Source organism: Delphinus delphis, chromosome 19, assembly GCF_949987515.2.
Source record: "Delphinus delphis chromosome 19, mDelDel1.2, whole genome shotgun sequence".
NCBI lineage: Eukaryota > Metazoa > Chordata > Mammalia > Artiodactyla > Delphinidae > Delphinus > Delphinus delphis.
Window position 1 is genome coordinate 43,065,765 of NC_082701.1, and position 21,779 is coordinate 43,087,543.

At 52.0% G+C, this 21,779-nt stretch overlaps 1 protein-coding gene across 1 annotated transcript in view; it reads left to right on the forward strand.

Annotated features, from left to right (window-relative positions):
• Window positions 1-2,788: 2,788 nt before the first annotated feature.
• KSR1 (kinase suppressor of ras 1) overlaps window positions 2,789-21,779 on the forward strand; it is a 148,177-nt gene continuing 129,186 nt past the window's right edge. Inside the window, exon 1 of the mRNA XM_059998060.1 lies at window positions 2,789-3,164. Within this exon, the coding sequence (XP_059854043.1) occupies window positions 2,934-3,164 (231 nt within the window). The 5' untranslated portion in view covers window positions 2,789-2,933. The remainder of the gene's footprint in view (window positions 3,165-21,779) is intronic.

The window sequence follows — 21,779 nt, forward strand, 5'->3', positions numbered from 1 at the left end:
GCAGGTAGGGGAGTCCAAGCTGGAGAAACTTACAGTGATGCTAACAGAGGTGCCTGAAGCAGAGGGGAGGGAGGAAGGAAGAGGCGAACTTTCTGTACTGAGGGTGTCGCAGAAAAAGTCTCAAGAGCTGAAGCCAAACCTAAGAATCATCACTTGATAGATGAATTCATCTCACTAGAGGAGACTCACTCTGGAAGGTGGGGAAGGAATTTATGATGAATTTATTTACTGAATAAATAAAAATAAGTATGTGGAACGCTTACTTTGTGACCATCATTTGCATAACTATCTCTGTTCATCCTCACAACATATGATCTCCATCTTGCAAGTGAGGACCAGGGCTATGAGTCAGCAGACTTGCCCAAGGTCATACAGTCATTCAGAGACCACTCTGAGAACCCCAGTCTCTAAAACAGCTCTGAAACGTCACCCTCCCGGTCCCCTTCCAGGCTCTATGCTGTGCACAGCACCTGTTACCCCCTAACCCACTGTGCACTCTCTTTATTTATTTTCTGTCTTCTCACACCAGAATATAAATTCCTGGAGGGTAAGGGTCTTTGTTTTGTTCACTACTGTTTCCCAGAGCTCAAAACGGGGCCTGCCACTTAAGTAGACACTTAATGAATACTTACGGAATGTTAAAAGGATGAACGAAGGGATTATTTTAAAATCCTCACTTTCTGTATCTCTAAGAGGCAGTTCTGTGAACGGGTGGCCCACCCAAACCCAGTTGAGAAGGATGGAGTGCATCTGAGATGAAGTGGGAAGGCAAGCTGCGGCTCACTGAATGCTCTCCACCAACCAGAAGGAAGATTCTGTCCACAGAAGAGGGACCGGCTGCATGCCCTGGCGGGAGTGTAGCCAGGGATCTGGGGCTTGTCCAGTCTCCAGCCCTGACACCACTGCCGTAACGGCATGGGTAGGTGTGGATGCCACAGGCTGGCAGTGGCCCTTCGCAGGATATGGCTTCCACGTAAAGTGGCCCTGCAGAAAAATGTGTTGACCAGGCCCCAGTTACAAGCTTGCCGTAACTGCAGAGTAGGCGTCTATCAGGAAATCTCTTGTGAATTGACTAGAGTGAGACGGTCACTCAAGCCTGGCGGCTCTGGCTGCTGAACAAACAGAGGTTCTGAACCAACCAGGCTGCAGCCTCGTTATGGATGGTCCCTCGAGATAGTTCTCCTGTTCTGTGACCTCTCTCTGTGCCAAAGATTCTCAAAGTTCAGCCCCCAGACCAGCAGCATCAGCATCACCTGAGAACCTGTCAGAATGCAAATTCTCCAGCCTCATCCTCAACCTACTGAGTGGGACCCTCTGTGAGTGGGGTTCATCATTCCGTGGATGAACAAGCCCTCCAGGACGTTTTGATCCACTCTCAAGCCTGAGAGCCACTGTTACACAGTTTCTCTTTCAGGGCATAGGACCTGTCCTAAGAACTCATGAATTGGATTGCACAGCTTTATGGAGCCCCTGCTGTGTGCCATGCTCTGTATTTGGCTCTGTGAAGAGGATACCAAGATAAATTAGCCAGCCGCTTCTGCAGCCAAGGAGCTTAGGAGAGAGATTTCTTCTGGTTGGCAGATGTTGGAAGTATGGATGTGTGGGACCTTTGATCAGAGTCTTGTCTATTCAGTTTAGGCAGATAATAGAGCTCAGGGGAAGTGGCAGGAGGTGGGAGGGGAGGGTGAGGGATGGGGTGGGGATGGAATGCTGAGTTAGGAGGCACAAAAAGGCACAGACAACTACCAGTCCAGGATCAGTATTTCACCCATGCCCACTGCTCAGGTGTGGAGACATGCTTAGGAGGTCTGAGGTTGAATAGTAACAATTGCTAACATTTTACCTAGTGCCTACACGTAGCAGTAATCAATCTAGGTGCTGTACACACATTAACTCATTCTTCCCGTGAACCCTATCAGATAGCTACTATTATCACTCCATTTTGACTGGTGGGGAAACTCAGACACTCAGAGGTGAGCCAACTTTGCCTAAAGTCACAGCTAGGCAGTGGTAGAGACTGTCTGAACCCGTCGGTTTGCTCCAGAGCGCTCCCAAACGCACGACAAATCAAGGGGTCACCCCAAGCGTCTGGGCTGGCCTGCTAGGTTGAGGTGGCGGAGGGATGGGACCCTTATATTGGTGGGTAAATAGCATCTAGAAGAAAGCCCTACGTCTTTCCAAGCCTGTGCCTTTCCTCTGGCGTAGACACTCGGGAGTCCAGTAATTTGCGAACCACCTACAGGACAAGTACCTTAGGCCCCTTCCCACTAGATGGCGGCCCCTAAACCCACACAGTAATTCTGAAACCTCCACTGTCTCCGTCTTCCAGTGTTCCGCTGCGGTCGAGGAATTGCAGGAGGCGAACCTCCCTCCCGTCCAAAGGGCCGCCGGCTCCTACCTCGCCCCATCCGGGGGGTCGCGGGAAGTCCCCAGCCCGGAGGAGGGATGGGGAGGAGGCGGGGGTGGGCGGGGAGATGCGGCTCCCCAGGCTTCGGGCGCCGGGGGAGGAGCTGGCGCGGAGCAGCCACTGCCGGGGCGCAGAGGCGGGGCGCTCCCGCACAGCCTGTACCCACAGCGGAAGGGAAGGCCGGGACCTAGGGGCGCTGGAGCCGGCGGGGACCCCGAGGGCGCGGGCGGCGGCAGGTGCGCGGCGCGGACTACAAGTCCCAGCATGCCCAGCTGCTCTGACCCAGCCCCCGCTGCCACTTAAAGGCTCCGGGAGCCTCAGCCGTCGGGTCGCCGCGGCTTTCGCTTTGCCGCCGCGGCTGGGCGGGAGGGAGAGGCGGGCTCGGCGGCCGGCGGGCTTGCGTCCTGGCTCCGGCAGCGTCGAGGGGCGCTCCTCGGCCAGCCCTCCCGGCTCAGGGATTCCCTTCCGAGGCGCCCGCGCCCCCGGGCTCCCCGCCTCGGCCACCCCGCGGCCCCGATGCCGAGGCATGGATAGAGCGGCGCTGCGCGCGGCGGCGATGGGAGAGAAGAAGGAGGGCGGCGGCGGGGGGGACGCGGCGGCCCCAGATGGGGGCGCCGGGGCCGCGGCCAGCCGGGCGCTGCAGCAGTGCGGGCAGCTCCAGAAGCTCATCGACATCTCCATCGGTAGCCTGCGCGGGCTGCGCACGAAGTGCGCCGTGTCCAACGACCTCACCCAGCAGGAGATACGGACCCTGGAGGTAAGGGGCCGCGGCGCCGGAGAAACGGGGGCCCGCGCTGGGTCTGAGGAGGCAGGAGTCGGTAGCCCGGGAAGCGCCCCAGCGCCTCCCTCGCTGCTCCAGGTCACTCCTTCCTCAGTTGCATCCTTGAGCCCGGTCACCTCCTTTGCGTCGGCCGGAGGACCCGGGACCAGCCCCTCACCTTGGGCGGGATTTGGGGGGAGGGGCGTAGTGGGACCTGGGAGGGAGGCTGGAGGAGCCCGCGGGCGGGATGGGCGGTGCACGGACATCCCCTGCCGCTCCCCCTCCGCCCCCACCCCATTTCTAGCTCGCTCGGCCGCAGGACTCATTCTCCCACTGAGTCACGTGCTGGACTTTTCCCTGGGTGACTGAGCCCAGCAGCTGTGGGCCGGGGTGACTGGGCGGGAGGAGGTCCCCCTGAAGTGTGAGCGCAGGCCCGTCGTTCTCTGCCTTCCCCTCACGCCCCAGACTTTGTCTTGTCTCTTCCTTTGCTCTTCTCCAGGTTCTTGTCTGCCGCTTATCAGTGTTTGATGAAACTGCATTTTTGCCTTTCAGACGTTGGGTGCTTCTCTTTCACACTGCCACAGCATTTCACTGCTCTACCCACCGACACCCCCCCGCCCCCCCCCCCCCCCCCCGCTATTGGACTTTGGTTTAGGAACAATTATGCTGAGGACCAAAGGCTTTGATGGGAAGATGACACTATTTAAGGGGTTTTCTGGTGGAGACAGCCTCCAGTGTAAAGAAGAAATAAGATGCAGGCCCTACTGTCTCAAATTATAGCTGCGAAGTGCCGTATTAAAAGGATTTGAAAGAATCAACCAAAAGGGTTGTTGGGTTCTCAGAAGGGGGAGTCTCCCCCTCCCCCATACATAATAGAGGGAAACTAGTGCATTCCCAACTTGCTTTCGTCCAGAGGCTGGGAAGACTGTGAGATTCCAGGCACCACTTAGTAGCTGCTCTGCCTCTTTCCACCTTGCACTGACACATCTGGCCTGCTGCACATCTGGAGATGTTTTGTTTTATTAGAACCTTAACTCCTCGTCCTACACCCTCCACACCCTCTTACTGCTGATTGCCTCTGCTAGCAGTCATAGGGCCAGCGGGTGATTTGTGGCAGTCATTACAAGACCCAGTCCTCTGTGCACACCACAAGCCTGAATCCCTGTTTGATCCAAAATGCTCGAGAGTGACTTCTTTTTTATGAATTAATTTATTTTTGGCTGTGTTGGGTCCTCATTGCTGCGCGCGGGCTTTCTCTAGTTGTGGCGAGCGGGGGCTACCCTTTGGGCTTCGCATTGCAGTAGCTTCTCTTGTTGGGGAGCACGGGCTCTAGGCGCACGGGCTTCAGTAGTTGTGACTTGTGGGCTCTAGAGCGCAGGCTCAGTAGTTCTGACATACGGGCTTAGTTACTCTGCAGGATGTGGGATCTTCCTGGACCAGGTCTGGAACCCATGTCCCATGCATTGGCAGGTGGATTCTTAGCCACTGCGCCATCAGGGAAGTCCCCTTGGGAGTGACTTCTGTCCTTCAGTTTTATTTTCTTAAAAGCTACAAAACCAGGGACACGGGAAGCATCTAATCAGCGCTGGCTGTTATTATTTTTGTTACAGTCGCTATAGCCGTTTCGACCAGGGTTTTACTTAAAAAACAAACCAACCAGCAACCCCCTGTCCTCCCCCCCCCCCCCCCCCGCCGCCCCAGTCCCTCCTGCATGCATGGTGCTGTTTTCCAAGTGGCGAGAGAAACTGGTTTCTTGAACATAGCCGGGTGTGTTTGCCCAGCTAAGTTCAGTTTTTAAACCGACACAATAGGGGGCCTGTGTGGCTTCGTTCTGGGAGGAGGGGTCGTTGTCCGGCAGCATGTGTCTTGTTGGACGCTATGTTGTTGGGATGAGAGGACGTTCTCTGTTGGCCTCTCTCGGATTCTCCCCGCGTTGCTCTGAAGTGCTCTTGGTTTGCAGATTGGACCCGGGAGAAAAAGTGCGGCTCTTTCTCTGGAAATGGCGCCTTGCCTTCTCTGTACCCTGCCTTCCAAAGTCTCTCATTTTTACCAAGGTGTGGCATCAGGACACTCCAGAGCATCGCCTTATTTAGGTCTCTGACCTGGTTTATCTGGTAGCCGCCCTTCTGAGTGTTTACTGGATGGTCGGCTCTGGCCGCCAGAAACCCATCCAAAGGTCCAAAGGGGATTTGCAGTGGGAACGGGAACGAGTACCCAGCTCCCTGTGCTCTCCACTCTGCTGTAGGTTCAGGTCCACCCTACTCCCTGAAAAGGCAGGACGTGGGCTGTTTGGGGGAATGGGACGTTATACCCCAGGATCTAGTTCCCTAGGCCTCAGCCTCCTTACTTGAACAGGGGGATTGGAGTGGGTCTCTGCGGGCTCTCGCGGCTCTAAATTCTGTGGTTTAGTGAAGGGGCCTCAGTTGGGTTGAATCAGATGTTTGTTATGCACGCCACTGTGTAAGAATATCCATGATTAAGAATTGTTCTAAAAATCCAGATTTACCAGACTGATAAAATAGGGGAAAGTTTATTACTCAAAGAATCCTGACCTTTGGGGCAGTGTGGCAGGCGGAAAGCCCATGGCTTGGAAATCTGGTCCTGGTTCTATCTGTCTGACCTTGGTCAAGTCCCATGACTTCTGAATCTCAGGCTTTCCCGTCTGTAAAATGGGCATGAGTCTACTTAAACCCGCAACCTTGTCGTGAGTCTGTAAGTCCGCATGCTTTCTACCAAGAGATTCTGCCCGTGAACTTTCCTCCTGAGGGTCCAATGCATTCACGCCACAGGCCACATTTAGGGGAAGGCACTTTGACACCTTGCTCTTATTTCCTAGAGGTGGGTGAGACAAGCCAGGAACCAATCCCAGCAGCCTGTGCTGAGGCCAGGCAGGGTCGTGGTGGTGTCCATTCTGGCTTTCTTTCCTGTTCTGCAGGCTCCTCTCACATTCCAGGCCAGGGCCCCCAGAGACAGGACTTGCAACATTCGATTCCTGGCTTTTGAAGAAGGGGCTGACCGGAGGGCTTGGCTTACGCAAGCCCGCCAGACTTACAGAATCTGAGGAGCCCCAGCCCACCCTGGTCCTCACTGAGTAAGCGCTCAGTGAGGTGCCTCGGGAAGCCCCAGACCTCTGGCCCCACTGCTGGTGCCTGATTGTAGGTCGGGTGATGTCTGGGGGTCAGCGTGTCCGGCTGCCCCTCCCTCCTCCACGCAGTGGTCCAGCTTGGATCCAAAAGAGTGGGAGGAGCCAGGGTGTAATGTCTGCCTCCCACCTGCCGGTCAGTGTGCTGGACCCTTCTCAGTCTCCGAAGATTTCCTGGAAATCCATCAACCTTCATCACACGTGTATTTTTTTCTCTCGACATGAGAAGCGGAGGGGGATAAAATCTGAGCCCAGGGTCTGAATCTGTAAACAGAGGTTGGGAGGCCACTGCATCCCAGCAGAACCTGCTGCCCTATGTCCATCAGGCCCTGAGAACTCCACCGAGGCAAGGTGGAATGTTCTCGTTCCCCAGATGTGCTCACACAGGGGTACCCGGCTGGCCTCACAGCTGGGCCTGGAGCCCCACGCCAGTTCATTCCCTCATTTGCTCATCCTCTTGGGGCCGAGTCTGTGCCGGGCAGTGGGGAGATAGTGGTGCCTCACGAAGATGCACGTTTTGTGGGCCCTGTAACTTTGCCTTATCCTGCCAGCCTCCTGGTACTTTCCAGAGACAGGCCTTGCCACACCGAGTCTTCCCGTCTGGTGCTCTTATGGAGAAAAGTCCCTCCTAAGCAAGCTGGCCTAGAGAAAGGGGTCCCCAAAGGGCCTCGACCTTTGCTCAGCTCTGCTGTGGCAGAGGTCAGAGCCCTGTGGTGTGGAGGGCCTGAGCTCTCCCTGTGGTGCTCTCCCCTGCCCCTCGGAGCACCTGGATGGTGGAAGTGCTGGGAAAGGAGAGGGGTGCCATGGGTCCTCACAGAGCAAGTACTCGGGGCATGCGTGGACGTGCATTCACTCAACAAACCTGCAGTTATTACTGATTTGCCTGATGAGCTGCTCACGGCCACCACCCTGGCAAGGATTCTGAGGTAGGTAGGATGCTTTCCCGGTGTTTGGGGATGCTTTCAGTCCAATGGGGGAGGCAGACAGGCGAACAGTAGTGACTCCAGTACCACGGCCTGCTGAGAGCGGTTTGGAATTGGGAATATGACCGGACGGTTGTCCAGTCCAACTCCTGCTTTTCTGGGAAATACTCCCAGAGTCTTGCTGGCGACTTGTCCCACATCACACGCCCCTGGCAGAAATGAGAGTGAAGCCTGGGTTCCCTCTCCCCACCCAGCCCCTGCCTCGGAGTGGGGCTTGTCTCTGCTTTTGCTCTACCCCGTAGTTTTAACCTCCTGCTGAAGGCTTTCACTCCAGCTGTCCCCGGAGGGAGCCAGAGCTGGGGCACTGTTTCCCTTGGTGTCTGCTTTCGCCTTGGCAATTTTTTTCCTGGTGAAACTTGCCACCGGCGATCCTCGGAGGCAGTCTGGAGAGGGACCTGTAGTTCCCAAGACTGGGGAGGCCTGCGGGGCGCTGGAGGGAGGCCTTATCAGATCTGCAGCCCAGGTTAGCCTGAGTGCCAGGAGGCCTCTGGTTTGCTGCCTGGGGACAGTGATGGGAATGCCTCCTTCCACGCCAGGTTAGCTCAAGATCCAGGAAAGCCGCATTCCCCACCACAAGTATTCTGGACCTGCCTGGCCAGTGTGATCCCGAGAGGGACGGCGAAGGCCCTGATCCTTGGTGGCAGTGTCTGCAGTGGTTGTGCTGGTGGTGGGAAGTAACAATACCTGTGGTCAAGTCTCTCTCGGCTATGCTTTTTAAAAAGGACATCCTTTCAGAATAGGCTGATTGGAATCTTTTTCTACATTCAGTTCAAAGGGAAAGCTGAGTAGAGGTGCATTCGGGGTCACGGGAAGGCCCTTCGAGCATAGCGAGGGCAGACGTGGAACGAGGAACCCTCTCGGTCGCCTGTTCTGTGCTAGGCTTTTGGCATATGTTCCCCATTTAACCCTCACATGGACCCTGTGAGGTTTTCTCCCCATTCTGCGGTTAAGGACATTGCGGCTCAGAGGGATTGAGAGACTGAGTTAGTAGATGGTGCAACCTGCGTTGACTGGTCTTCGGTACTCATGTTCTGAACTTCGCAACAGCTTCTAGAAACCATAGTGGAGGGGACGGTTTCTGGTCAGGGTTGTGACGGCTGAGCCCAAGGAAGTGGCCGGTAACAAAAAGGGCTGGCCCAGGGCCACTTGGTGGGTTAGTTCCAGATGACCGGGCCTTCTGGTGGCCACGCCAGGCTGTGCAGCCTCTGAGCTCGGGCTGGGGGCCGCTTCCCTAAAGTGCAGGCCAGCACATCCTCAAAGATGGGTCCCTGTCGGCGAACTGTGATGCAATCGCTCTGTGTTGGTCTCATTCTGAGAAATGAGAAGCTGTCTAGAGATCATCTTACTCATAATTGTTTTAATGGATACCTGCCTTATCGTCTATGTGTAATTCCTCTGGTAAGCACTACATTCTTTAACTTTCCAGTTGTATTAAAATATCTTAAAAGACACGTAATGATATGTGCTCACTATTAAAAAGAAAATTCAGTTGAATAAAAATAAAAACCCCCCATAATGCCACCTCTCAGAGTTAATTCTTGTTAACATTTGGCTATATAAATTCTTCTAGTGTTTTTATCCTCTGCATTTGCATACAAATGTAGATGGATGGGGACTTCCCTGGCGGTCTAGTGGATAAGACTCCATGCTCCCAATGCAGGGGAACCAGGTTCCATCCCTGATCAGGGAACTAGATCCCACATGCACGCTGCAGCTAAGACGCGGCACGGCCAAATTAAAAAAAAAAAAAAAGTACGTGAATGTATTCGTGGAGCTCACCGTGCTCACTGCCTTGTAAACGTCTTCTGTCTGCACCAGTACCCACAGATATACACCATCACTGGTGGTGGCTGCATCGTGTGGTCATATCATAAATTCATTGAACCTGTCCCCACTTGTCAGCCTTTCAGGGTGTTTCCATGTCTCGCTGTTATAAACCTTGCTGCAGTGAGTGCATGAATGCATTCCTGGAAGTGGAATTTGCTGGGTCAAATTGTATTAACACATTTAACAGCAGCCCTATTCTTTGAAATCTTTAGGGCCTGATATGTCTCCCCCACCCCGCTCCCCAGCAGGAGTGCCAGGATTTTCAAAATGGCAGCCTTCATGCGTTTAGCCCTTTGCCACTGATCTGTGTCCACCTTGAGGGCGAGGTGTGTGAACAGGAGACAGGACGTGGGCCCCGTGGCTGCGGTTCTGGGTTCTTGGTCAAGGATTATGGATTCTAGTTTTGTGGTTACCCGTGGCAAGGGGCGGGGGGGCCTGGACTGACCATTTAGAAAAGGGGTCTTTCCTTACTCCCATGCAGCAAAGCGGGGGCTGGATGTCAGGGCTCTGTGTCCAGGGACTGGTCACTTCTGGGCAGTGCACAGCCATATGGTGAAGTTTTCATCACCTGAGGCTCATGAAAGGCATCTCAGTGAACTGTAAGCTCGGATTCATCACCGACCACAAAATATTGATCAGAGCGCTATTTGGGGTACCTTGGCTTTGGGGTTGATTTAACAGAGTCATGGGTTCCTAAGGTAAGTGGGCTACTAAGGTCTTGGAATTCTCATCTGGTCCAGCCCTCTCATCCGCAGGTGAGGAAACAGCGCCCAAAGGGGAAGTGACTTGCCAGGAACACATATTAGGTTATGAACCTGAACAAAACAAAGAGTGGAGGAGAGACAGGTGCTTATAAAGGAGCCCTGAGTGGGGAGTCACGCCCTGGAGTGAGACATTATACCACCTTGACCAACGGCAAAACGGCAGGCTGCTATCCCACTCTCCTATTTTGGGGGCAGGGGGAGGGGGTCCTCAGCCTCAAGACGCTTCCTGCAGGAGGAAGCAAATGGGTTTGTTTTCCCAGCCCCATCTCAGTGTCTTAGGGACCCTGGGGACTGGAGAGATTCTTGGGGAGCAGTCTGGGGTGTCCAGTGGGTGGGGCCTTTTTTGAAAGCCAGCTTGCCCAGTGGGCTGGCTCAGCCCAGGTGGCCTGTCCGAGTCTTTGAACCTGACCTGACTGTACCTACAAGGGCTTCTCATCCTTCCAGTGAAAGATCCTCTGGGACTTGGGTGGGTGAACATTTTCTCCTATAAGGGTTGGGTTTATGTCCTAAATTTGTGCCGATTTTACATTTGATACCATGATATTATACAGTGTTTACCATTTGCTTCCAGAATATACAGCCTTTTAATCCAATGTCTTTGTGCCCATATGACATTCTCCCCTGTTCCAGACCCCAGGTGGGGATGCAGAGCCATACCCTGGGGACAGATGTTGGGATCAAAAATGCTTTGTCATTTACTCCCAGTTAACGATTGTTTCTCATCTGCATTGAAGAAGTTTTAATTCAAACTGCCGCCACATACAAAACCTATATATTTATATATATCTATATTTCTCTGTCATCCTGGCCTTGGTGGGCAACTGTGTGCTTTAACTGGGCGGATTGCCTTTGAAAATAACGGAGCTGAAGTCATCCTGTTTGCTTGCCGTTTTTCTCCCCCCCTTTCATTTTTCCACCTTCAGAATAATTGCAAGAATGAATTAAGGGTTGTGCTTAAAATTTAAAACACGGCCAAGGGAGAAAGCATAATGCATTATGTGGAATAGACCAGCCATGGTTAGGAAAAATAACTTTTCATACAGCATAAACTGTGGACATGAATCTGCAATATATTGATCATGAGGGTTTTGCTTTCTGCAAAGCTGGTGAGATAAGCTGCTTAGAGAGTGGTGGAGCTTTTCTTTGACAAGGCACCTGGAGGTATTGAGTCCCAGTTGAGCCAATTCATTTGGGTTGGGTTTTGTTATGGATTAGCAGAACCAGCTTCATTCATGGTATGCAGAGTTTTGCTGGCCAGAAAAAGAAAGTTACAGGTCGTATTTAAAAAGTGACCTGAGTGTTCTCATGCATGGGGCACGATCCCTTCCTCCCAGTCTGGGACCCTTGAAAGGACTTGCAGCCTTTCTTATACTGTATTCTGCAAGATGCTCTTGTGAAAGAAAGCTTCAAGTAGCTGCGTCAGCTATTTTCCTCCTGGTGATTCCTGAAGATGAAGATTAGTGTTTTAAAGGCTCTGAGAAGTCCTGCAGCAAGGATTCCCAAACTTACTTGTCCAGGGCATCTTCTCTCCCCTGAACACAGTTGGGAAAACATGAACAGGGAAGAGACAAGAAATGGTAGGTGTAGTTTCAACTACTGTTTTTTTTATGATACTGAGGTTCCATTTGAGGTTCCAGTTAAAATTGGGTAGGTTGAGGAGAGGCTAGTGACCCCATACACTTATCTAGCTGTGCAAAGTTGCCTTTTGTCAAGGGAGGTATTTTCCAAAGGGAGACAGATTGTGTCCTGGGTACCACACTACCCACTTAGAGACAGATTTCACTTAATCCTCCCAACAAGATGAGGAAGACGTACCCAGAGAGGTTTATATGTCTGGAGTCCTCGAGTCCTACCTCTTCCTGGCCCCACTGGCCAGTTAGCCCGGTGCCAAGGGCACACTCGCTCAGGGTCTGCCAGGAATCTCCTGACCCCAATGGTGGCAGCAAACAGTCCAGGAGAAATGCAAATGTCTGTGGGTGTGTTTGAGCCTGGGGCTGTGGAGGGCAGGGGAAGGGCTGGGCTGCAGGCGAGGAATGCTTTTTGAAACAAAAAAGGAAATACTGGCTCAGAATGGAAAGGAAAGGAAGCAACTTCCTGTTGCTGGTGCCGGCTTTTACAAGGAGGAGCTCTCTCTAGCTCCTTGGCCAGTGGAGGCCTGGGCTGGCTGGGACCACTCCGGGTACACTAGACAGACACACGGCTCCCACACTGCTGCCCGAGGGCTCAGAAATAGGGGCTGGGTCCACCCCTTTTCATTTTCCCCAGGTAGCTGATCAAATGGATGTGTGGTTTTCAAAATGAATATTTATACATGTTATTCAATAGATGTGTCGCAATACCTGACATTTCCCGAGAGCTTACTCCATGCCTGGCCCCCTTCTTAGGAGTCTTATGTGACATTTACTCCTTGCAACGACCTCGTGAGGAAGGTTCTACTGTTATTCCCATTTTACAGATGAAGAAACTGAGGGTGCAGAGAGGTTGAGTGACTTGCCCAGAGTCATACAGCCAAGGAAAGACTAAGCCGTGACTTGAACCCAGACCGTTTTAATTACCCACTGGCACAGCCTGACTTGCATTTACAAACTCCTCATCCACCTAGAAAATCTGTTTGCACAGAATAATTTTTTTTAAAGACCCGGGGCTTTTGTCTGGCTCCAGAGGGCAAGTCCCAAAGCCTGCATCAGACCCTTGGTGATTCTTAGGTGAAATGCCTGCGTCTGAGTTTTCATCTTTAAAAAAAACTTTATTATGGAAACGTTCAAACATGTACATTGTTGAGCCACAACTACTAAGCCTGCCACGAGCCACAGCTACTGAAGCCCGTGCACCTAGAGCCCGTGCTCCGCAACGAGAGAAGCCACCGCAGTTAGAAGCCCGTGCACTGCAACGAAGAGTAGCCCCCGCTCGCCACAACTAGAGAGAAAGCCCGTGCGCAGCAACGAAGACCCAACGCAGCCAAAAATAAATAAAAATAAATTAAAAAAATTAAAAACTAAAAAGAATTAAATTTCCCCTGAAGCTTACTGTGGCGTCTGGCAGCCCACACATTACGGGAAGGTCATCTGGTTCTGTAAGCTGACACTCCTGCTGCACCGAAAGCTGTTCTCACGTGGCAGAGTCAGGGAATGTCCACGGCCTTGCTTATTCCCACAGCCCCGCCTGAGACCGACCCTACAGAGTCACATTGCGACAGGCCCGACTTCCAGGCCACTCTTCTCCATATTCTAGTATCTCCTCTTCTACTTTTCTTTCTTTTTTTTAAATATAAATTTATTTATAATATTTGTTTATTTTTGGCTGCGTTGGGTCTTCGTTGCTGCGAGCGGGCCTTCTCTAGTTGTGGCGAGCGGGAGCTACTCTTTGCTGCGGAGCACGGGCTCTAGGTGCGTGGGCTTCAGTAGTTGTGGCATGCAGGCTCAGTAGTTGTGGCTCATGGGCTCTAGAGCGCAGGCTCAGTAGTTGTGGCTCACTGGCCTAGTTGCTCCACGGCATGTGGGATTTTCCTGGACCAGGGCTTGCACCCGTGTCCCCTGCATTGGCAGGCAGATTCTTAACCACTGCACCACCAGGGAAGCGCCTCCTCTTCTACTTTTCCTTGTTGCTTTATCCACACGTCATGAGATGAGTGTATTTCAGCTAACATTTACTGAGCGCCACGGTGTGTGCGCCCTGGGAGGAGAGTCGGCGAGCACAGGCAGACCCTCTCTCCAAGGAGCTCCTGGCAAACCCTCATCTCTGCGATTCTGGCCTAAAAATGAGGTCCAGTACCCACGAAGGGGCTTCCTTGCCCTTCATGGTTCTTTTCATGGTTCTGTTCAGTCCTCCTGAAGCCTGGTCTTGCCCTCCACTCTTAACATTTCTTTCTTCTGTGGTCTCTTGCCCCCAGCAGACGTGGTTTTCTTTGTTGCTTTCTGTTTGTTTCATTTTGTTTTGTTTGGGCTGTATTCTCCCAAGTGTTTCTCAGCGTGTTGCTTTTGGCCAGCTGCTTCAGATCTTTGAATTCGGCCTCTCAAACACAGTCATGATGTCATTATGGGAAGGGATGGTCTTGGGCACTTAGTAGGACATTGAGGGCTGCATCAGGACTTCAGGGTGTGCCTGGGCTTGGGGGGCGGGGGGAGAAGGTCACAGTCACCCCCTCCTTGCTAGCTCTGTGACCTGGGGCAAGTTCCGTAGCTCTCTGAACCTCAGTTTTCCTGTTCGTTTAAAGGGGATAAGAATAGGTTTATTTTAGACTCTTGTAGGAGTTACTGAGATACGGAAAGTGTGCTGCATGGTACTTAGAAGGGATTCAGTATTTTTTTTAACCTCCTCTCACTTAGTATTATTCTAGAACACTTGTCCTTGTTTCTCTGTTATCTTCCTTTTGGCCCTTTTAATCGCTGCATGATATCTGGGTATGCTGTAATTTGCCAAAACATTTCCCCTGTTATTGGACATTTTGGTTGTTTCCAGATTTCTGCTGTTATAAACAATGTGACTGGAGTCATCTTTGTACAGGCACCTCTTTATTTTTGTTCCTATTCTGAATTCATTTCCTTGGGATAATTCCCAGGAATGGAATTACCGGGTCAAAGAGCATGGGTATTTTTTGTGATGGGAGTTGCAAAACTGTCCTCCATTTTCTGTTTTTTGTTTTTGAAGATGTTGTGGGTAGGAGTTTATTAATTAATGTATTTATTTTTGCTGTGTTGCATCTTTGTTTCTGTGCGAGGGCTTTCTCTAGTTGTGGCAAGCGGGGGCCACTCTTCATCGCGGTGCGCGGGCCTCTCACTATCGCGGCCTCTCTTGTTGCGGAGCACGGGCTCCAGACGCGCAGGCTCAGTAGTTGTGGCTCACGGGCCTAGTTGCTCCGCGGCATGTGGGATCCTCCCAGACTAGGGCTTGAACCTGTGTCCCCTGCATTGGCAGGCAGATTCTCAGCCACTGCGCCAGCAGGGAAGCCCCATTTTCTGTTTTTTGAATGATCTCTTAAAATTTGTACTCCTGGTTGACTAGCTCATTTTTTTTCTTTGTAATCCTTTTTGGTCTCTGTGCCTTTCCTCTCCCACCTGGCCATTTTTGGGGGGCCTTGTTAAATCCTTTCCCATCTTCCTTTTTTTAAAAAACATCTTTATTGAGTTATAATTGCCAAAGAAAATTGTAAGACATTTAAAGTGTGCAAATCATTCTCCATCTTGAATATGCTATTTATTTCTATTTTCTGCCCATTCATTTATTGACTGTTTATTGAGCATGTACTGTGTGCCTGGTTTTAAGTACTGGGAAAAGAGCGGTGAAGAAGACCAAGCGGTTCCTTTAATGGAAAGAGAAAAATTAAAAAGCAACCAATAGATAGAGAAAAGTGGGCTGAGCAAAAGAACACTGCAAGTGGGTTAGTGCTGGGGTGGGGAGAAGGCCACTGCTTTAGATTGGGTCGTCAGGAAAGCTTTCTTCCGAGAGAAGGTTTGAGCTGAGTCTTAAAAGATGAGAGGGCAGTAGTAGCCTTGTGAAAACCCGGATGAAGAGTATTTCAGGCAGAGGGACCAGCATGTACAAGAGCCCTGAGGCAGAAATGAACTTGTTGAAAGGAGGCCAGTATGCCTGGAACACAGTGGGAAGTGGTGGTCCATGAGGGCTGTGGTCCTCCATGGCCTCAGGGAGGTTGCCTGGGGCTACGTCCCTCAAGTTGGGCCTCAAGAATTAATGCACTAATTCAACAAATAGTTGTTGCACCCCCCAGTTATGTGCCAGGCACTGTTGTGGGATATGAGAGTGAATGAGAAAGTCAGCTCAGCGGGGGCGTTTGTAGATGAGTGAACTCATGGAAGGCGCCGGTGAGGTGTGAATGGAGGCCCACCGTGCCGCCCGGCCGGCTCGTCTCTGCATCCTGAGATGTGCGGGGACTCGGGAAATATTTCTTGATTTGAACCAAGCTGTGCTCTGCGCTGCCAGCCTTCACTGTGGCAACTGAAACTCAGTTGTCTGCTGTTAGGTCTGGCAGTCTCAGCCTGCCAGGGAGGGGGCCCCAAGAACTGAGGTTGCCAGCTCAGAAGTGGGGCTGCCGATATCAGGTATGAGTATCTAGGCACCCCTTATGGGAAACGAGCCTGCGAAGTAGACGTGGGAAAGCCCCTGTTTACCGTGCTGCCCTGCCCCAATCTTCCCTGAAGAGGGACTCTGATTTGTGACTCTCGTTGGAAATGTAGACTTGGGGACTTTGTGCTTGTCATCATTTTCTTCTCTTAGGGTGGGGCAAAGAGAAGGGGTTCCCAAACTTTGGGACAGCCTATACACCTAGTGAGCTGTGACCATGTGGCAGTTCCAGGAAATGGACCTGGTAGAAGACGTTGGCTGCCATTTTGTTTGGAGGTGACTCATGAGGACAGGTCCTCTGATGCCATTGAATTGGGGCCAACTTTAACCAGGCTCAACCTGCTCCTTGGGCTCCTTTCATGTGAACTTGTGGCCAGATGGGGAGGGAAGGCTGGATCCTAGGAATATAATAACTCGGGCTCCCCACGCCCTCCTCTCCCAGTCACGGCGAATCTGAGATAGACTCGCCCAATGTTTATGGGAGATTTCTCGGTTGGCTGCTTGGTAACGGCAACCTTATTCGCCCACTCCGGCTGGGGAAGTAAGGCCCAAGGTCACAGTGATCTGTGGAGCTGGGGTTCAGATCCAGACTCGTCTGATTTGACACTTGCGTTCATTTCATTGCATCCCCTCAGAAACCCGCTTGACCTTGGGTCTTGTCTGGAGCAGAGAGAGGTCAGCTTTGGTAACGCTCAGCATTTTGGAATAAATAACGCTATGTGGAAAAGGGTCTGAAAATCTCTCCATTTGCATGCCATTTGGACGGGATTACCTCAAAGTTGTAAAGAGGGCGAGATGACCACAGCATCAGAGTCCAGATTAGCAGGTGACCGTTTGCAGAGGTGGACGCTCCTGGTTGAGGAGGAAGATGGAGAGAAAAGCATCCTGGGTGGGGAGGAGGGGGGGGGTAGGTTCAGAGCGAAGGCTCTTCCCCGATTCCATCTCAGAGAACTTGGCTTCTGTCTTGAAGCGCTCTGGTTAGGAAGGATAACGTAGTTGTTAGCACTGGGCAGCACTGGGGCCTGAGGGACAGGACATTGCAGGCACGGTTGTCTTTTAAGTGTTGGCGAATCTTAGGAGAAAGAAGGTGACGAGTCCCCGGGGAGATCCCCCAAGGTTGCCGTGACTCATCCTGGCCAAGGGGACTGAACAGAGCAAGGACGAATCCATCAGTGAATGGAAACTTGTCTTTTTAGGGGACTGGAAACCTTTTCTGTTGTGGTTGGCCTGGTGGTTTATGAGGAGAGGTGAGCATTTGCGACAGAGCGCTGGGCCACTCTTGCAGCTGCATCTTTGACCATTTTGAGAGTTTTAGGAAGTAGTTCTAAAAAAGAAAAAAGAAAAGAAAAGAAACCAAAAGCTAAAGACATCGTTACTTGCAATACCCGTGTGCAGACTGCCATGTGGGCTGTGAGTTGCCGTGTGATTAATGGAAACCGGCCCATTGGCACCAGTTCATTTGTACCCTCCCCCACCTTTTGTGGCCCCTGAGCTGGAGGGGGCTTCTGACTGTTCTCAGAAAAAGACTTAGGTGGCCTCAAATGACCAGACCTTGTCTTGGGCATCTAACAGCTAAAACTAAACTTCCCCTCTGGCCCCGTTTGGTTTAAGCAGTTTCCTGGCCTGGCAGGATTTGTTTTCTTAGCACCTGTCTCGTCAAAGTTCCCATCCCACTCGTCACAGCAGACCGACCCCTGCCATCCTGTGGCTGCCAGAGGAGGCAGTCAGACACGCTGTTGCCCTGGGGAAGTGGAGCCAAAGCGGCCCACTGGGGTGCACTGTCTGGGCTCGCCGCTCCTGTCTTCTCTTCCCCATTTTGATCACAGGATGCATGCTTGGCCTTATTCTGGAAAGCTCTGCTGGTTCATGGGCTGCTTCTATTTGGAGGAAAGGCCAGGTAGTAGTAGGTAAGGGGACAGGTTCTGGTGCTTGATGACCTGGGTTCAAACACTGCTCCCTCCCTGGCTAAGCTTGTGTGTCTTTGGGCAAATTGCTTAACCCGTCTGAGCAACAGTTTTCTCATCTGTGAAATGGAGATTATAATAGAATTGTTTCATAGTAAGTGAGATGAGCCATGTAGAGCACAATGTCTGGCACAGAGTAAAAATCTTTTTATATATTATATTACTGGTTTTTTCTTTCAACAGGTATTTAATTAGCATCCACTCTGAGTTGGACACCCACTGTGGGGTGGCCACTCTTCTAAAAGGGGAAGTAACTGAACGAAATTGACAAAAATGTCAGCTCTGTGGAACTTGGGTTTTGGTGTTAGGAGGAGACGTTCAGACAATAAGTCAATGAGTGAAATATATTGTTTGTTAAATGGTGAATGTGCTATGGAAAAAAATGAAAGCAGGAAGAGGACCGAGGTGAGGAGTGGTTTAATTTTAAATGAGGGGTCAGGATGGCTTTGCAGAAAAGGTAATGTTTGAGTAAAGATCTCAGCAGGGTGAGAGGGACTCCCTGGGGATGCATTTGGGGAAGGGTTTTGGAAACTGAGGTCCAAAAAGTGCAGAGGTGGAGGGAGTTGCCTGCGGTGCTGGGGCCAGGTGAGGCCAAGAGGTGCCCCGGGTGAAACACCTAAGCGGTGCAGCCCTCAGGTGACCTTGAGCCAGGCATCTAGGAGCAACGGGGAAAGGGTGATGAGAACAGAAGGTTGTGAAAGGTACCAGGGCTACATGTGGGCTCCTCACCGGGCCCAGCCTCTGTCCAGTAGAATCCAAAGGGATTTTGGAACTCAACCCTCATTTCTTATTAAAAAATGGCATTCGGGGGTTGCTACTCACTCACCTGCTACCAAAAGCCCTGTCGCCGACTTACTGAAGGTGCTTCTGACCACATGGGTGGGTGGCGGGGCCCTGGCTGGGGCCCCCTGGGGCCCTGCCACCCATTAAGGACATCATCACGCAGGCGAGCTGCTTTCATTCATCTCACAGCATTTGCTGAGTAGCCGCGGTGGTGGATCACGTCCGTACGTCCTGGTATCACCTTGCTCATTTGTAACCCCAGGACGACAGCTACTCCTGGAGTCAGTCCATCCTTCAAGGGAGCTTTCTTAAGGCAATCATTCAGTAGAAGAGAACAGCAACATTTATGAGGGTATTTGCATCATCTGTAATACAGAAAAAAAAAAAGAAAAGAAAACAAGGTGTATTTGCGTTATCTGTAATACAGAAAAAAATGAAAATAAGGTAGATGTCCGGTGGCAAGGGGATGGTTAAACACACCGTGATGTGCAGCACACGATGGGTTGTTATACACACAGCCATTAATTATGAAGACTGGGTAGAAACATGACCATATTTATATTATGTTAAGTGAAAACATAAAGAGTGCAGAACTACAAATGCAGCCTTTGTAGTTATATAAATATGTAAAACTGTGTCTGCAGATGGAAAAAACTAGAAAAGAGTTGTGTGTGTGTGCAACTGTTTTTGGAAAAATTCCATTATGATCATTAATATATTCTTTCTTTCTTTTTTTAAATATTTATTTCTTTTATTTTATTTTATTTTTGGCCACATTGGGTCTTCGTTGCTGTGCGTGGGCTTCTCATTGCGGTGGCTTCTCATTGCGGAGCACGGGCTCTAGGCGCGCAGGCTTCAGTAGTTGTGGCACGCGGGCTTCAGTAGTTGTGGCTCGCAGGCTCTAGAGCGCAGGCTCAGTAGTTGTGGCTCACGGGCTTAGTTGCTCCGCGGCATGTGGGATCTTCCCGGACCAGGGCTCGAACCCATGTCCCCTGCATTGGCAGGCAGATTCTCAACCACGAGTGCCGGCCACACTGGAGGCACTGAGCTGGTGCTCAGATACTGGTGGACTTGACCAGAGACCCCTGTCCCCGAGGTCACAGTCTGATGGCTCGGCCCCCTCCCTTCTCAGTGGTCAGGATCAAAAGCTAGCCACGTGCTGTGATGCAAAACTCACACCTTCTGGAATAAAAATGAGACTCGGTCCTGCAGCTTCTCCCCCAGGGCCTTTGTGCTGGCTGAGAAGTAGAGAAGTTTCCAGAGCTGCCGTGCCTCCTGAGGGAAGTGCTATTTCTAGTAAGCAGACCTTGTGGGAGCAGAGCCTGCCTGGTACCCGGAGGGCTCCCCACATCTTGGCTGCCTGACTTGATCCCAAGTCGAGATCCAGCCTTCGAGGGAGCACCCAGTCCTGGCTGCGAGCCCCTCTGGGTGAGGGGCCATCCCAGAAAGGAGAACCCCTGCTGTGGGCTTTATCTTCCGGGTGCCACACACTCACAGCGCAAACACGGCACGTGATGCTGCCCAGGAAGCCGGTGGTTGGCTCAGAGAGACCCGGGTGGCAGTGCTGACAACCACTGACGACCTCACTGCCCGCACGCTGAGAAAAGTCCTCTGGGTGTCTGGAGGATCACGGTGGTGGTGAGGAGGACGTTTGTGACCGGAGCAAGCATTTACTGAGTGCTGTCTGTTCTGGGCTCTCAGACAGCACCGAGAATGCCGTATCCACCAGTCCTTGCAGAGCCCCCAGGGTTGGTGTAGGTCTCACCTCCGCTGCATGGGGGGGAACTGAGGCTCAGAGAGGTGGGTAGAGGTGGGTGAGCCTCCTGAGGTCACACCCATGGGTTCAGAGGTCTAGCTGGTTACAGAGCCCAGGCCCTGGTGTTTTCTGTGTCACCGCACACTCATCCGGGGAGAAGTGCGAAATCTGACTACGCAGTGAAAAATGCCACCAGCGCAGTGGTTAAGAATCCTCCTGCCAGTGCAGAGGACACGGGTTCAGTCCCTGGTCCGGGAAGATCCCACATACCGCGGATCAGCTAAGCCTGTGCACCACAACTACTGAAGCCCGTGTGCCTAGAGCCCGTGCTCCGCAACAAGAGAAGCCACCGCAATGAGAAGCCCGTGCACCGCAGCGAAGAGTAGCCTGCGCTTGCCGCAACCAGAGAAAGCCCACGTGCAGCAATGAAGACCCAACACAGCCAAAGATAAATAAATAAATAAATAAATTTATATATAAAAAGACACCCCTCTGCCTCCCCCTCCCCCTCCCCGCCCATCCCTCCTGGAAAGCCCTCGCCTCTCTGCTAGGCAGCCCCTCTGTTTACCACCCCAAATGCTCTGGGACAGCCTCCGGTTCTGCAAGAAGGGTGACTAGCGCGCTTTTGCTTTAAAGGAAGGATTTCCTGTCTCTTTAAGGACAAAGACTGCGTGACCTCTTTTTCCAGAAGCTTCGGGGCCTCATACAGTGCTTGGCACAGCGTAAGTGCTGAGGAACTAATGAGGGTGTATTGTGATCGGCGCTAAATTAACCTCACAACATTCCTAGAGAAATAATGTGAATCAATGGAAAAGGCCGTCTAGTGCAGGAGATGGGAATATGGCCTCTGGGGTCAGAGGCCCCAGGCCCTGGGTTTGAATCATGCCTGTGCCATGGACTGTTTCTAACCGTGGGCAAGTTATTTTGCTTTTCTGGGTGTCAGTGTCCCCACCCGTTCCGTGGGGACAAGACCTGTGAGGGCTGCTGCGAGGATTAAATGGATCGTCACGTAAAGTGCATGGGACGGAGCTTTGCCCACAGTAAGCACTTGATAAAAGCGAGCTGTCGTTGTTGCCTGCTCTTATGTTATTGTCATGCATGAGAGTAAGGAGAGCCCCCCAGCTGGGTTCTTACCCTTCTCTGTGGCTTCAGGGTCCAGACTGAAGGCCACCAACCTCCCCGCCCTTCTCCGCCCCGTCGTGGGGCTCTGCTGGTAGCGTGGATGGGGGTTGTCTCTCCAGGGAGATTAGGTGCATGGGGGGGCAGGAGAATCTTGGGAGACCCAGACCCAAGTCCCGGCTGTGTTGTCACTCTG